At 43.1% G+C, this 15,450-nt stretch overlaps 2 protein-coding genes across 12 annotated transcripts in view; one reads left to right on the top strand and one right to left on the bottom strand.

The window, feature by feature from the left end:
- The window catches only part of LOC119210142 (LIM and calponin homology domains-containing protein 1-like), a 47,288-nt gene extending 45,260 nt beyond the window's left edge, over positions 1–2,028 (top strand). For 9 of the 11 annotated variants that reach the window (XM_037459841.2, XM_062560498.1, XM_062560503.1 and 6 more), the window contains one exon: positions 216–2,028. In XM_037459841.2, the coding sequence (XP_037315738.2) occupies positions 216–241 (26 nt within the window). In that variant the 3' untranslated portion in view covers positions 242–2,028. The remainder of the gene's footprint in view (positions 1–215) is intronic. The other 2 variants (XM_037459842.2, XM_037459843.2) reach the window with 1 other exon arrangement.
- Positions 2,029–3,731: 1,703 nt separating this feature from the next.
- On the bottom strand, positions 3,732–6,409 carry phox2bb (paired like homeobox 2Bb). The gene is made up of 3 exons (XM_037459686.2): positions 5,818–6,409; positions 4,964–5,151; positions 3,732–4,633 (listed from the first exon to the last, which is right to left on the bottom strand). Exons 1-3 carry the CDS (start codon positions 6,056–6,058, stop codon positions 4,205–4,207), a joined length of 858 nt encoding a protein of 285 aa, XP_037315583.1. The 5' UTR covers positions 6,059–6,409; the 3' UTR covers positions 3,732–4,204.
- Positions 6,410–15,450: the final 9,041 nt, after the last annotated feature.

Genomic DNA, 15,450 nt, shown 5'->3' with positions numbered 1-15,450 from the left:
ATTGTGTAAAGAGTAGTTGTGTGTGTGTGTAGTTGAGTCTTGTGCTTCTTTATTGTTTATCTTCCCTGATGAATAATCTCAATGAGGTGATGGTGTCACTGAACCACCTGCAAACACAGAGCTCTGCTAGAAAAGCAGACGTCGCTCTCTCCAATGTTTACCTATAACAGATGGGTGGGTTTATTTTTTCCATTTTGTTTCTTTCTCCTTTCAAGCGACCGGACAGCCGACCACGTTGTGACGCTCGGGCAGAAAAGCACGAGCCTCACGGAGGGAACGCCGTCCTCGTTTTAAACCCCATCGCCTGCAAATCACGCCCTGCACAGCGGGGCGAGGCCGCTGCATCCTCTGCGAGCTCGGTAAACAATGAGGATTCGGTCACGGGGGGATCCGGGGACAGACGGATGTATTAAAGAAATATATATATATCCATATCTAAATAGATATAGATATGTGCGTATGTAAATATATTCTTTGTGTTTATGTCATCCATTATTTGAGTGGAATCTGCATTTTATTGGTTCCACGTACAACCGCAGACTCCATGCATGTTACATCATGCAAAAGGGAGCGAGAGAGAGAGAGACAGAAGGGGGAGGGAAAGAGAGGGTGAGGGACTGTTGTCTAGTGGCGGCCATGTTAAAAAAAAAAAACATGCTTCAAGCACAGGTAAGAGGAAATATTGGGTTCTAGTTTTGTTGAAGCAGATTCTATTTTTCAATTCCATGTGATGTAAACCCAGTTCATCCCGTTGTTACTCAATCATTGTGTTGTCATTTGAGAGAGATTTTCTTAATTTGGAAAGAAAATCCTCAAAACTGAATTGGACGCCCCGCAACTCTGATTGGATTATTCTTTTTTTCCTGAACAGATATAATCTGTGAAATATTAATAATTGTAAGACCTTTTAATTTAATGTGAGAATAAAAAAATATATATACAGAAAGTTCATTTACAGAGTAGATGTCCCTCGAAGCCCTCGCAGTGACCCCTAATGTCTGTCGTTCTGCGCTCCTGAACAAATCGATCTTTTTATAGATGTAGTTTCATCTTCAGGGCAAACTTGTGATCTGTTTTGGTGCTTTTGGGTCACAGCAGGTTGCTCCTCAGCCAGTAACGTGCCTTAGGAAAAGCAAGGTGGTGCAGGAAAAAACACACCAGCTGTATGGTGTTTGATTTCTTTATTATTCTTTTTCTTTGGGGTGTAGGGAGAGATTTGGCCAAATTTGAACACTTTAAACTGCAGCTCTCCCTAATTTTTGCTTTTTTTTTACATAAATGACATTTCATATCTTCTCTCTCTGTGATTTGCAGTGAGAAAAATCAGTGCAAAGGAAGACATTTGTTTATTTGGAAACATTTTTCAGGGGATGCCATTGATTTAATCCTGAATGTTGTTTTACTATAGAGAGAGACACGACATCAATTGAGGCAACTTGATAATTGCTCATGTGGAAAATTACATCAACACAATGTTGAAACTATAAGAACAAAGGTGATTTGAACACTGCAGAAGTTGCTCCTGTGCAATATTTGGTTGGGCTCAAACTAAAGAACCCGCTGGACATTTGAAATCACTTGCTTTGTTTTTTGGGGAGGTGTGTAAAAGTAGCTCGGTTGTGTATTGCAGATGTAAAAAGAAAAAAAAATGCACGTTTAAGCCTAAAACCAAATGATTTGCTATCAGAAAGCAAACTAGTCCTCCTGTAGGGCATCCTACAGCAAAGCTTCTCCCGCGGCTTCATCTCTGATCTACAGTATTTTTAAGCTTCTGTTTCGGTTTGTGTATTTTTTTTTAAATTTTTATCCTCATTTAGTTGAATGAATATCAAGTCTCTTTGAGACACGAGCTCTATATTCAGACGGGCTTCGCAGGATGGTTGGGGAATGCAGCCATCACGTCTGTTCTGTATTTATTGTATTATTCACCTGAACATTATCCGAAATATAGATTCCTTTTGATGTTGAAATGCAATGGCATTTATAGCGAACTGTATGTTTATAAATAAAATGTTATAAATTAAAACGGTGATGCTGTCTGTTATTTCTCCAAAAATAACATTATTTAACCAGATAATTATTGATGACAGATCTGGTAAAATACATTTTGTGAAGTTCGGGATAAATATTTTTTTTAAAGATCAAACCCTTAAATTCTGTCAGATTTATCAATTCAAGGTTGGGTCTCATTTTATGTTAAAGTCTTATAGTTAAACTCCATAACTGACAGGTTTAGAGGCAATGTAAAAAAGTATTTATGTGTAAAGGTAATATGTGATATGGAATTTCAAGTTTCAAATATGGATTCATAATATTCCCGTTGGGGTCACAAGTTGCCATGAAATTGTGACCTTGGAGACGCAGATAGTGTCGCACATTTAAGTAGCTAACTAACATCCAGTGTCAGCGGATGGGTCGCTCTAAAGAGTCCGACCTGCAAGTGGTTGCTTGTAATTTGACACAAAATCTGACGAAATACACGTTGTAAAAATGGCTCCAAAATTGTCCGTGTTTGTTAAAAATGTAAAAGACATCGTTTCCCCCTTTTTAACTTGTCATTGTCATTTAGGCAGTTTTTTTTCGATTTGCTTGTACAAAAGACCAAAACTATTTCGTAGATTTGCATTGAAGCTGGTAAAATTATGTTTACTTTAATTAAAGATGAATGTTTTCACCGTGTTTCGGAAAAACAAATGATGAGGACTCCGTGAATTACGGAGCTGTCTGTGGTGCTGAAGTCTCGGGATTATTATTCTTATTAAACGTATACCTATGAGTAAAACAATGAGTAATTGTTAAATTGTTTGTTTTATCTAATTGATGATTTCGTAAACATAAAATAATAAATAAAATTCCTTTACCAAAGAAAACATGACAAAAGCCACTTAGACTTTTTTTTTTTATCATCAACAACCATTTCAATGGTACACCTGGAAAACTATGTGCACATGTAGAAATATTTCCTTCTTAAATATAAGCATTCATTACCTACATATAAATAACTTTCAGATCTTGGACAAAACGTGTTACATAATGCTCACAGAAAGGAAGAGGAAATCATCGTAAAATCAGACAAAAGACAACATGCAAATTATATAGAAATAAATACAATGTTTGCATCCATTCCCTCTCCTTTTTTTACCCAAAATAAATTCTTCCGAGGGAATTTAGTAAAACATCGAAATGTATGATCGATCTACGAGGGAGTATGGCCTATGGTTCAACTATAGGAGACAGTAATACGCATTAACACTATACAGTTTGAGCCACAAAAACACTGCCGTAGAAAGACACACAAAACACACAGATTTCCTGTCAGAGGTGAACATTGCAGTAGTTTGTGCCATTTTTTTCGAGGAAATAATTGTGTTTATATTGATACTTTAAAGAAACTAAACTCTCAGCAGCTCTGAAAATGAAAACAATCAGAAAACACACACACACAACCACACACACACACACACACACACACACACACACACACACACACACACACACACACACACACACACACACACACACAACCGTAGAGAGGCTGCTGTCCGAACTGCATATTGTGTCTGCGCAGGTCAGAGAAGCCTGTCGGGTGCGCGTGCATGTTAAACGTCTCTCTACCAAACAAAGCGAGGCTGTTGAACTCTGACATGTCACGTGACTTCATAACGAGGCTCCTGCGCACGCTGGTGGCGCGATGCCAGCGCCTGTGTTTGCGCATTAATCAGGCCAACAACAAACAAACAAAAAGGTTCATCTTAACGAGTCACTTCATCGGGGATTGAGCCTCGGATGTGAACATTGGATTCTTCACTTTTGCTCTGGTGTTGTCTCTTCTGGATTGACGCGTGACGAAGGTCAACAGAAGTGTCATTTTGTTGATATTAATACGCCTTCTGCTTTTTATTTTCATGGTTTCAGTCTTTGCACAAAACAAGCGGAAACGTGTCTCCCGGCTATAACTCGACGTTATTATCAGACAACATGAATTGTCAAGATGGATATTTTCACAGCAAAATGTGTCAACTGGCCACAAGAAACGCCACAAGGCATAAAAATAAAGTAACAGGAGTTGTCGTCTTCTTTTTTCACTGCTTTTTATTGTCCTCAAGTCTGTAGTGAGCAATTGCTTTTCGGTCTCCGGAGGATGAGGAAGCCTCTCTTTTTGTCTCCCACCACTCCCACCCCTCTTTGTCGCTGCGACGCTTCATTAGAACATGCTGGTCTTTACTAATGTAGCTTTGGCTCCGTTCTGTCTTTGCAAAGACGACAGCACGCTGGCGAACGGCCCGCCCAAAGAGTCCGGGATGGAGGTGATGGTCCCCGGGGCGGTGGCCCAGCCTTGGCTCGCCGCTGTCACCCCCATACCGGAGGACACGGAGGTCTTCACTTGGTCCACCTGTCCGTTCCCGATGGTGTTGACCTGGCCCCCGGTGGGGCTCGGTCCGCCGCAGTTGGAGGTGGTGATGGGGTTCGGCCCCGGTCCTCCCGTGCTGTCCGGGTCGGTGGATTTATTGTCTTTGCTGTCTTCATCTCTGGAGTCGGACTTCTTTCCGGAATTGGACTTGGCGGCGGCTGCTGCTGCTGCAGCTGCGCGCTCCTGCTTGCGAAATTTGGCGCGCCGGTTTTGAAACCACACCTGGACAAAACGAGGAAGGGCGAAGAACCAACGTTAATCCACCGCGAAGGCTTGATTTGTGACCAAACAAAATCAATTACTCGCTCAGTTTTAAAGACTTAACTCTAAATGTCTTCAAGCATCCCTAAAGATAAACATCATCGGTACGTTGTGCATTTATGAGCTTGTATTAGGTGGTAGCAACAATTGGAGAGCAGTTAATATAAACTCTCATTTCATTCCAGAAAGTAAACGATTCGAGGATAAAATTATTCTTATTTGCATCATAAATCCGCTTGCGCGTAATTGCGCATATTCGCGCGTGTGACTGGAGCCGGCTGGCGTCCGTACCTGAACCCTGGCTTCAGTCAGGTCTATTTTGAGTGCCAGCTCCTCTCTGGTGTAGATGTCCGGGTAGTGCGTCTCGGCAAAAACCCGCTCCAGCTCCTTCAGCTGCGCGCTGGTGAACGTGGTCCGGATGCGCCTCTGCTTCCGCTTCTCGTTCAGTCCACCGTGGTCCGTGAAGAGTTTGTACGGAACTGTGAACGAAATGGAAAAGACAATGCCACCGTTAGACGCGCACGGGGTCTCATCCTCGCTCGCAGTGTGGCATGTGGGTCCGTGTGTGTCATTGGGATGTTGTCAAATGGGGGTAAATTCGATATATTGTATAAAATCAAGTTGTGGCTGCTGGGCAACAGCTTTGGATTCTATTGTGCCTTTGATACCTGCGCATTAGTTCTGAATTGATAACGTCGCTGACCTGTGATGCGGTTAATTGTGATGTTAAACTAATTGTTGCTCCTCACATTGAGGCTCAAGTTTGAAAACTTGTCGTAATGCTGCGCGTCCTCCCCGCTTGTTGCTGCTGCAGCTCCAATTCAGTGCCAATAATGAGCTTTAGTCTTTGCTTATCTAATTATTTTTCGGAGCTGTCTCATCGCACCTGTCTCATCGCAAAGTAAATAAATTATGCCTATCATTTTGGCAGCTTAAGATAATTCTGTTGGCGGTTTTTGGGTGTGACTGGGATAGTGTAACCCCGTAACCGAATTACCGCTTGCCTGCAATCGCTTCTAACGTGATAAATTCTTTCATTTGTGTAAGCAAATTTCGTTTGGTAAATACTAAACACATTTCCATTTTCAAATGCAATCAAGGCGTCCTATAATACGGCGGGTTCGGGCTGCGGAGTCGCTGCTTACCTGCGGCGTACGGGCTGCTCTGGTGGTCCCGCAGGGTCCCCAGGCTGCAGGACCCCGGCGTGAGGGACGGACAGCCGGAGGTGGCCCCGAAAGTGGTCCTGATGGGATTGTACTGAAACCCACTGGCTTGACTGCACGAGCTGAAGTCCGCATAGGCCGATGCCAAGCTCGTCGTGTCCATCCCGGCCATACATGACTCGTAGGCAGAGGAATTTAGGTAAGAATACTCCATTTTATACATTTGAGAAGGCTCGGTGGAGTTAGAAAGCTGCACTTCCCGGGAAAAAAAAACAAGCAAACAAGGCAAACAAAAATTACCCCCCCTCCCCAAAAAGTGGGTTAGAAAAATAAAAAATAAATAATCGAAAATAAAAAATGAGGAGGACGCGCGATCTGAGTTTGGGGGGAAAGAGGACTTGTTTGGTTTGAACTGGATGGGAAGGGATGCTGGACGGTGGGTAGATGTTCACTGCTCAGCGCCTGCTCCAAAACTGGCCTCCTTTATAGGAACCTAGCCCTGTTTTATGAAAAGCCCCCTAAGAGCCGCCTAGCCCGAGGTCTCTAGAGCATATAGTCCTCATAATAAACTTGGCTCTTTCCGCTTGGACAATAGCAAAGCGTTCGGTCTTATTGCTAGCGCTTTTTTACATGACAATAACTCATCAGTCTATTGGGCTGGCACTGGGGGCCCGGGCTGTCCAACCTCCCTATCATTGATCCCCTGCATCTCTAATTAGAATTTAATACCACGCCATTACGCGCACCCCTCCACCCCCCCCCCCACCCCCCCCCCCCTCTACCCCCCTCCCCCCTCTCCACCTCCCCCACTCCTCTCCAACCACCATCTTGCCCTTTAATTCAATCACACCACTTGGAAATAATGAAAGTTGGGTGACGATTCTCCCTGATCCAATTTTCTCCAAGCTTTTAAGCCTTTTAAGCGAGCGTATACCTTGGGCAGGATTTCACAGAGTATTCCCCCTCTGCCTCTTCCCTCTGCCCGTCTGTTGGCTCTTCTGACTCTGTATCTTCTGCACGGAAGCTGCAAAAACATGGTCATCTGCACAACGATTTCTTTTTGTTGTTGCTACGGCTCGACGACTTTCATTTTATTGGGACGAATACAAATTCGCAACTGAGGTGATGTCACCTGATTTTTTTGCATCATATATGGCCCACATGATTTTTCTTCGTTTCAGGCCATTGACCGCCGAAGATCTGATGAAACAAGCTTCGAAACGACTCATCTCCGATTCTCATCTTTTCTTTTTGAGAGGAAAATGCTTTTTTCATGTCGCTGTAGTGAATAAAAAAAGGCTTCTTCCGGTGAATTTCTTCCCACGGTGTCTGCGCATCAATCACAAGCAAAACAACATAACATTGCATTGCATGACTTCTGACATTTTTCATTGTCTTTGGTGATTCATTAATACTTTTATATCAAGTCTGAAGCCAATGAATTATTATTATTATTATTTTCCCCAACACATTGCAAATTATTCAGTAATAAACGAGCATCTTCGGTTTAATAACGCTTTTTCTTCCAAATAAACAAACAATTTATTTTCCTCTGCGCCGCTGCAGTTCAATCTCTGCTTAACTTCCGGGTGTGTTTCTTTATGATTCAAACGAGTTTGTAATTGTCTTTATTACTTTCATTATTCCGTTTATTTGGCAAATAACATCTTTCTAATGAAAGTAACGAACTGGCGAGCCAGTCATCGGACCTTTTAGGCTCACAATATTGGCTGAGTGGTTAATTTGGTTTGTGTAATAAGGTGAACCGTTTTCTATGGCGCTTTGGACGCTACTCGTGCGTCTTTCTTTTTTTTTTCCTCCATTGGACCGAGTTCAAGTCCTCGTTTCGTTTGAAGCTGAGAGTTGTTTTTTTTTTCTTTTCTTCCAAGTGATCGAAAGACAAAGCGCGATGCAGAAATTATGGGGCAGCAATTGAATTTATCAGCTTGAATTTGTTCACCAGTGGTTCAGTGATTGATCTGTTGATGATCTTACACTTAAAAACGACTAAAATTCTCCAAATAAGTCTATATCAGTATTTTATCATAGGACACTGGATATTTTACACGTTTGTCATTTAGATTGTATTATAGGATTATAATAGATCCTTTTTTCCCCTTTTTATTTGATTTAATCTTTAGCGTTATTGATCACATCTTAAACTAAGAAGGCTGGCAAGATATTAAATACACATTTATTTGTTAAAATCGGGACGACAAGGAGAAAACGAATAAATAAGAGCCCTTCTAAACCCCACAGGTCACGTCTGAGGTCACCGTTCTAAAATTAAGTTTAACAATGTGTTGAGGGACTCCAGCCTATCGGTGCTTGATCTAATTTTCAAAAAAGATTTCCAGACACACACGTGCTGCTGTCGTAGTTTAATATTTACTGGTTTGTAGAGTGAATAATCATAAAATAATAATAGAAAAGCAGATTGAAATGTTATAATTTGCTGCGCAGAGCAGGTCCCGCGTTAACGGTTCCAACAGCCGCGCGCATTCGCCATCTACATTTCGTCTTCCACGATTGCTGACGTGTTTCAGTGTGTTTCTATCTTTTCTCTCGTGTGTACATTGTCTTTTCAGAGATCAACGACAGCCAGAAAGAAAGAAAGAAAGAAAGAAGAACGTGAATGCTTTCTTGACACAACCCGGTGGCTATTATGTAAATGTTTTCTTTTCTCTTTTCTCTTTTCCACGCACGAGCTGGGACCCCAAAGTTGTACCAAATGGTTAATTTGATTATTGAAACCAAAGAGCCAAATGGTTCACCGTCCTCCCTCCACGCGTCTGGCCGCGAGAAAAGAAACCATCTCTGGGAATTAATCGAATAACGCTCAAAGAAACGAGGAGTCTTTTCTGATATTTCGCCGAGGCAAATACAATTATAGCTTTTAGCCATCGGTTTCTTTCACTGCAGCCGCTCTTTATTCTTGCAGTCTATAGTCCTTACACCATAGTCCACCCGCTATGGAAACGCCTCCTCTTTTATGGTTTCAACATCGTTTAATCCTTTCAGATGTTGCGGGTGGGACGAGGAGACACCGCGTGATGCTTTGATGTGAGGGAGATTAAATCCGAAAAGGCGGAACTCTGCAGTCTGAGTTGATTGAATGTATTTATTATTACTACTATTCGTTTTTGCAAGATGCAAAACGTGCGGACGGTGTAGATCTTGCAGAGGGGGGCTGGTGGCTGCAGGTTCTATCGTTTCCACCCAACAGCAGCTCGTGCAAACCGTGATTTACAGTAACATGATGATCCTTTCATTCAAATAAAGCGGCAGTTAATTCGTAATTACGCGGCAAATAAAGGGCTCCGACCGTAAGCCTTCACTTAAATAAATCAAGGAAATGCGATGTGCGCAAGACCCTAAATCCCCCTGGCAAGTGCCGGACAATGGCCGGGATACGGGAGCAACTCCTCTCCATTTAGTGCGCGCTATCGTTGCTCAGCAATATAGGAATGCGGGTCGACAGGAGGGACAAAAAGAGGAACAAAATGCCATTGTCTCTGGATGGATTGGATGGATCCACTCCCCCGAAAAAGGCAAAGACACAGAGGAGGATAAAGAGCGAGGGGAGCGCGATGGGAGGGTCCCGCTGTCACATTTCACCTACAACGTCTCACTCCTCCGCCCGAGGGAACCCTGCGCTTATCAAAGCGCTTATTAATAAGGCCGCGTGTTGCAGGGGAGGGGCTCGAGAGCACCAAAATCATTTTGGGGATGCTCCCGTGGCAATTTAGTGTGATGTCTAAATTTGACAGGGTGGATAAAGGCGAGCCTTCACCTGCAAAATGCAAGAAAACCAATCTGAAAGATGAAAACTACCATCTTCACAAACTATAAGAAATCATACATCACAAATAATTTTTCAATGGTTTAATATAATATATTATATTAGTTATTTTACTTCGCTGCTTTCTGAAACTGAGCAGGACTAAATATTTTGTTACAAAAAAAGAACTTGTGTGTGGTGGTGGTGGTGGTGGTGGTGGGGGGGGGGGGGGGGGGGGCGTGTCCAAACATTTAAGTTAACGCTGTTCCAAGCTGGTGCGTAAAAAGCGCATCACGTTTCCAAGCGCACAGATGGAAAGTGACATCTGGAGAAGAGGTGAAATTCAATTAGAAGCTGTGGTGTCTTCTCTCTCTGCGCCACAAAAGAGATCCGTGTCTCAGTCTGGTGCGCGCGGGCTCGTGTCGTGGGTTTTGTTCTTAGGCGTTTTTAACATGATTTCCCCTCATGCTTCTTTATTCCGTTTTAAACGCAAATTCGAGTGCCGTTTGCGCGTCAGAATCAAATGAATGAGGGGGGGGGGGGGTATTCGTGATGTTGGCTTTTTATGCATCAATTAGAGTTTATACATCTCTATAAATGCGGGATTATCACAATCCAATAAAAACGAAGAGCAAATGGCCCGTATCAACAACAATAGGAATGCTAGATTATCAGATCCCTCGCGTGCAAATGTGTATAATGTATTCTCATGTACCCCACCATCTTTCCCCCTTCTCTCCCACATGCTGCAGGCAGCTCCGGCGTAGCACGGCGCGTCTCCGCATGGCCTCTCCGGACCATCTTTTATCGGCGCTTCCCAAGTGACCAAGAGGCCGAGCCAGTGGATTAACATAAAAATCTTATTCCGGGGGATAAGATTAGGAAACGTATTACCCTCAAACGCGGCCTTGGCACGAGCGAGAGCCAGGCTGGGAATCAATTACTAAATTACTCCAACCTCTAAGTCGACATTAACGCAGAGAAATGCCATCGACCGCTTCTGAAATAAGATTTCGCAAAGATGTGATCATTAAATCTCTTGCCAGCGTTCAAGAATTTGATTCATAAAATCGTCTGGAATGAGATGGAATTAAATTCTTATCGGAGCTCTTGTCATCGTTTCATCCCGCGCTGTTTAACGTTGGTCAATGGCCTTCATGAGATTCCCCCCTGTAAATAAACTTAGTAATTGAATCGCCCCCCCCCCCCCCCCCCGCGACACATTGTTCGGTTGTTATTAATTTATTGCAGGCTGGGGGACGGACGGATGGGCCACGCGGGCCCGAGTCTGTTGTTGTTGTTGTTTTGAATGCTTTAACTCCCGGAAACCCAAACCAACGCCGGGCTCTGGACGCAGTTCAACCCGGGCATGCTTCTTCTTTTGCAGGGAGGATGGACAAGGAGGAGGGATGGGGGGGGGGGGGGGGCGGGGTCTGAAACATCATCTGTCCATTTTTATTTTCTTCTTCCTCTTTTGGCCTTTTGCATTCCCCCCCGCCCCCCCCTCCCCTATTGGGGTCAAGGCATATTTTATTTAGCATAGTCTAGCGGCATTGCCCCCTCCCCACACCCCCACATTAGCAATTGACAATTATTAGCCCAGCCTCATAAATCAGCTGCGTGACCCGTTATTATTGTTGAATTCAATAGCTGTTGGGGAAGTGAGGGTCAGTGTCATTAACTCCCCCCCTCCTCCTCCTCCTCCTCCTCCTCCACCACCACACACCACCCTCGGGCCCCCTGAAGGCATTTGGCCCTCTATACAAGGACCTGCTGGCTAATAATGCCGTGTGGTCGGCCTCAAAGCTTAATCACACATGCATTAAGCGGCAGACAGCGGCCCTTTGTGCGCGCGTAGGTTTACTGGAATTAAGCGATTAATGGTCATCTGAGCGGCACATCCAGAATGATGGAGCGGTTTTTAATGTCAAAAAAAAGAAGGGAAGAGAGGACTGGGCTGTAAGAGCGGAGGCGGCAGGGGAGGGAGGGAGGAAGGAAGGAAGGAAGGACGGAAGGAAGGGAGAGAGAGAGTGGGCAGCAATTACAGTAGACCGTTTCTCCCAATCCATCATAAAACGTCAAGGTCATTGTGAATTATATTGATTATTATGCAACGCATTGTAATGTTTATTACAAACCCCCTGCTTGGACATTAAAATATGCAAAAGATACCACATGTAAACACCTGCTATCAATTTCTAAAGCTGCTAATTTGTCTCGCCTCGTGCCCCCCCCCCCCCCCTCTCATATTCTTTTTATGTATTATGACTTAAACCGATGGCCTCAGTTGTACATTAAACTCCGTGTTTTGCCCCCCAGCCTCAATCTGCATAGTCCGTCGGGCAGCTCATATGAATTATTATTTCCATATTCAAAAGAGTGGCAACATGCATAATAGCACGCACACAACGGGACCCTCCGCCAAGTATTGTCTCAAAAACACAATCATTTATCAACACTTAATTGAGACATCGTGGGGTTTTCATGAATAAATTGAAGATATAACAACACTTTGTATCGGTGAGAATGGGGGAGAAAACACCAGGTGTTTCGGATGTAAAGCTCTCTACAGGTGCGTTTGATTGGATCAATTGAGCTCTCTTTTCTATTTAGATTCAGACTAAAAATTGCAAAGTGGACTCTAAGATACGGAAGATGTTTGATAGTGGATATCAATCCCACTTAACTTATGAGAGTCACAGAAGCGTCTTAAAAGTGTCAAATGTTCTTTATTTCAATAATTAACGCTCTCCTTTCTGTATCTTTCTTTACTTTTGTGTCTGATGATCCATTTGGTTTCCCAAACCAGTTTAGACTTAAAGTCAGTGCTGTTTCAAACCATATTGATTTTAATTGTATTCACATTGAGAGCTCTGATAACAAAGCAATAGCCAAAGATGCCAGTAAATCATGGAGGAGTTTGATGTGAGTGAGGTTATTACTCCCTGTGTGTTAATCTCTGAGGTGAACCACATCCATCCTTGAATGATCCAAACATCATTTTCTCTCTCCTCAGCAAAAGAGAACTTCAGTCAGTAAATTTGCACAAGGAAGTCAGCTTCCTTGAATTTCATCTGCACTTTGTCATTTTTCTGCTCTTTCCTCAGGAAAGGCATCCGTATTGACGGCAACGGCTGATTTTTATTGCCAGGACCACATCCAAAGGCTGCCGCCTGTTGATCAATCAAACCTAATTCTATTGGACGGACGCCTTAAAGAACCGCCAGATGGGAGCCATCAGAGTCAGTCTGTCCACTGCAGGCGCTGATTCACTTCCTGTTCCCAGAAGGCCTTTTCTCGAGGCTCTGAAGGATGATGCCGCACCACAGAACTGGACAAGATAGATCCAGTGTTCACGTGCAAATCAGTATATATGGATTGGCTGGTAGATAGAATGAGTTGTTTTAGAAAGGGGGTGAGAAAATATGTACCGCACACACCACTTAGATATGACTCGTTTTCGACAATTCGCATCCAAACACAAAAATCCGACCTTGAATTGACCCAGACAAATATTTTTTGCGTCTCAAAAGCCAATGCAGCTTATTCCCCCCCGGTGCATAGAGCTCCATTGTTGCTCAGAGCATCAATGAGCCACATTGTTACACAGTTTGACATCTCGTCAATTACCTTAAACATAGGCGGTTCATACCCAGTGGATCCTGTATGTCTTCACTGTTTAGAACCATTCAGTAATAAAAACACCAGACATTTAAAAAACGGATACTTTTAACAAAAAGGTCAATGACTGCCCATGTTAAATTGTAGTCTAATGCCAGGCAGTTTTGCAGGTATGTGGTCTCTATGTATGTGGTAACTCAATTTAATCACAAGAATTTATTTTATATGTCAGGATAAGCCATTTCAGGGGGTCTTGGTGCTGTTTCATGCCACGTTGCGCCGCGTTATGTTTAAGGGCTTCAAACAAGCATGAGTGGCATTGTTATTGCTAATTGTTACATCATTCACGCACGCATGTGTTATTTCGTATTAGTTTTTGATTTTACCCGACGATGGCATGTGATGAAGAGTCACTTTGGGAGGCACCAATGCGTTTGCTAAATTTGAGTTGCTGAGACATTTCTCCTGAGCGAGGGGAAACGTCGGGGGGGATGACCAGAGACGGTGGAATTCCTTTTCCGAATAACGTTGCAGCGATCCATCCGGTTGTTGAGGTATCGACCTTTCTATCCCTTCTGTTTCTGTGCTGTGTATTTGTCTTCCTCCGCCTCCCCCGTTGATGCTTGATGTGACAAATAGCTGGATCTGCACTTTTCTTTAGCAAAACCAACATGCCCCTCATCATCGGTGGGTGCAAATTTGATCAGAACACACCCAGAATCCCTCGGGCCGCCTGATGATGAATAGGCGTATTAGGGCCGATGTTTATGCATCAGGCCAGCACTCTCCAGCAAAATGACAGCAAATGGCTTCTCAGACAAATCTCTGTTCTGAGATCCGTCCGACTGAGGATAAATCGAATCTTCCTCAAGGGTGCCGGGGAAAAGATCGTCCACTAGGGTGGATGACGACTTGTCGTTAATGGACGTAGGTTTGCAGATGTTCTTCAGTGAAATTAGTTATTTTCCTGATGAAAAATGAATGTGATGTCAAACAAACCTAAACTCACAAAAGCACTTCAGGGTTTGTTTGTCACTGAATTAACACTTTGAGAAAAAGCTGCATTCATCCACAAATGACTTTTTACAGCACATTTACTTTTTTATTACGCCGTCAACGTGTAATCTCCCACTGATAGAGCGAACTTGTGAAGTCTGCAGTTGTACTTGACTGTTCATATAGTTTTTCGTATGACTTTCTCAGTGCCAGCTAGTCTAGCTGAGCCTGCTGGTCCAGATTGGAGCCACAGAATGAAAACCAATAGCCCTGGGCTGATATGGAGTGTGAACCGTGAGAGAAGCAATAAAGCTAATGTGATCATAGAAAATGGCTCTCAGAATGGAGGTGGGATGAACGCCACACGCATCTGAAATCTGGGTTTGCAGGCCATGCAGGAGGTGACAGCATGATGAAGTTTCCGCTGGATTTCTTGAGAATGGAGACAAAGTGACCCTCAACCACAAGCACTCACGCGTCGGATGTGAAATTGATAGGCCATGTGTGTGTTTCATAGGTGGGCCTCTGTGGGGATGACGTCCCAAAGTTGAGTAAATGTCACCTATATGGCGGAACTCCACTATTGCTGTTTGGCAAATTAGCTCTAAAAACTAGTGAAGTCGCCTGTTGTTTCTAAAATGTTAAGATACGTTAAGATATGTCACACGGTCCAGAAAAAATACAGAATGGTTAATAAACCGGAGGCAAGCCACCAAACAGATGACAGTCTGAAAATCTGTCTGTAATTAATTCACAGTACAACTTTTACACTTTTTATCAGTATCAAATCATCATTCTCAAATATCTCTAATGGAATGAAACAGCTTTGTTTTCAACTGGTTTTAGCTCAAACTGTAACGCAAACTCACACAATCAAAATGTTACCAAAATGTCATCCTCATTTTTTATTTTTTTAAGAAATAGTTGGGTTCCGAAAATACAAGAAAATACACAAAATGTATATATAAATATTCTTTCAGACCTTTATTTTCTAAGGGGTCCATTTAAGTCTGAAATACTGAAATAACATCACAGCGAGGACTTTAAATCCCTTCAGGTGGTTTCATTAAGTACGAAAGGTATTCGAAAAGCGTACAAAATGAATATTCGAGTGATTCTCTGCATTAAAACGCAGCTTTGAAGCTTGATTACGGCAGTTGGCGCCTTATAAATCAAAACAACAAACTGGACGACAGTCCTAATCATTTATTCGCCTG

This window comes from Pungitius pungitius, chromosome 2, assembly GCF_949316345.1.
Source record: "Pungitius pungitius chromosome 2, fPunPun2.1, whole genome shotgun sequence".
NCBI lineage: Eukaryota > Metazoa > Chordata > Actinopteri > Perciformes > Gasterosteidae > Pungitius > Pungitius pungitius.
The sequence above is the reverse complement of the archived record's forward strand: the minus strand, read 5'-3'. Positions and strand labels throughout refer to the sequence as shown.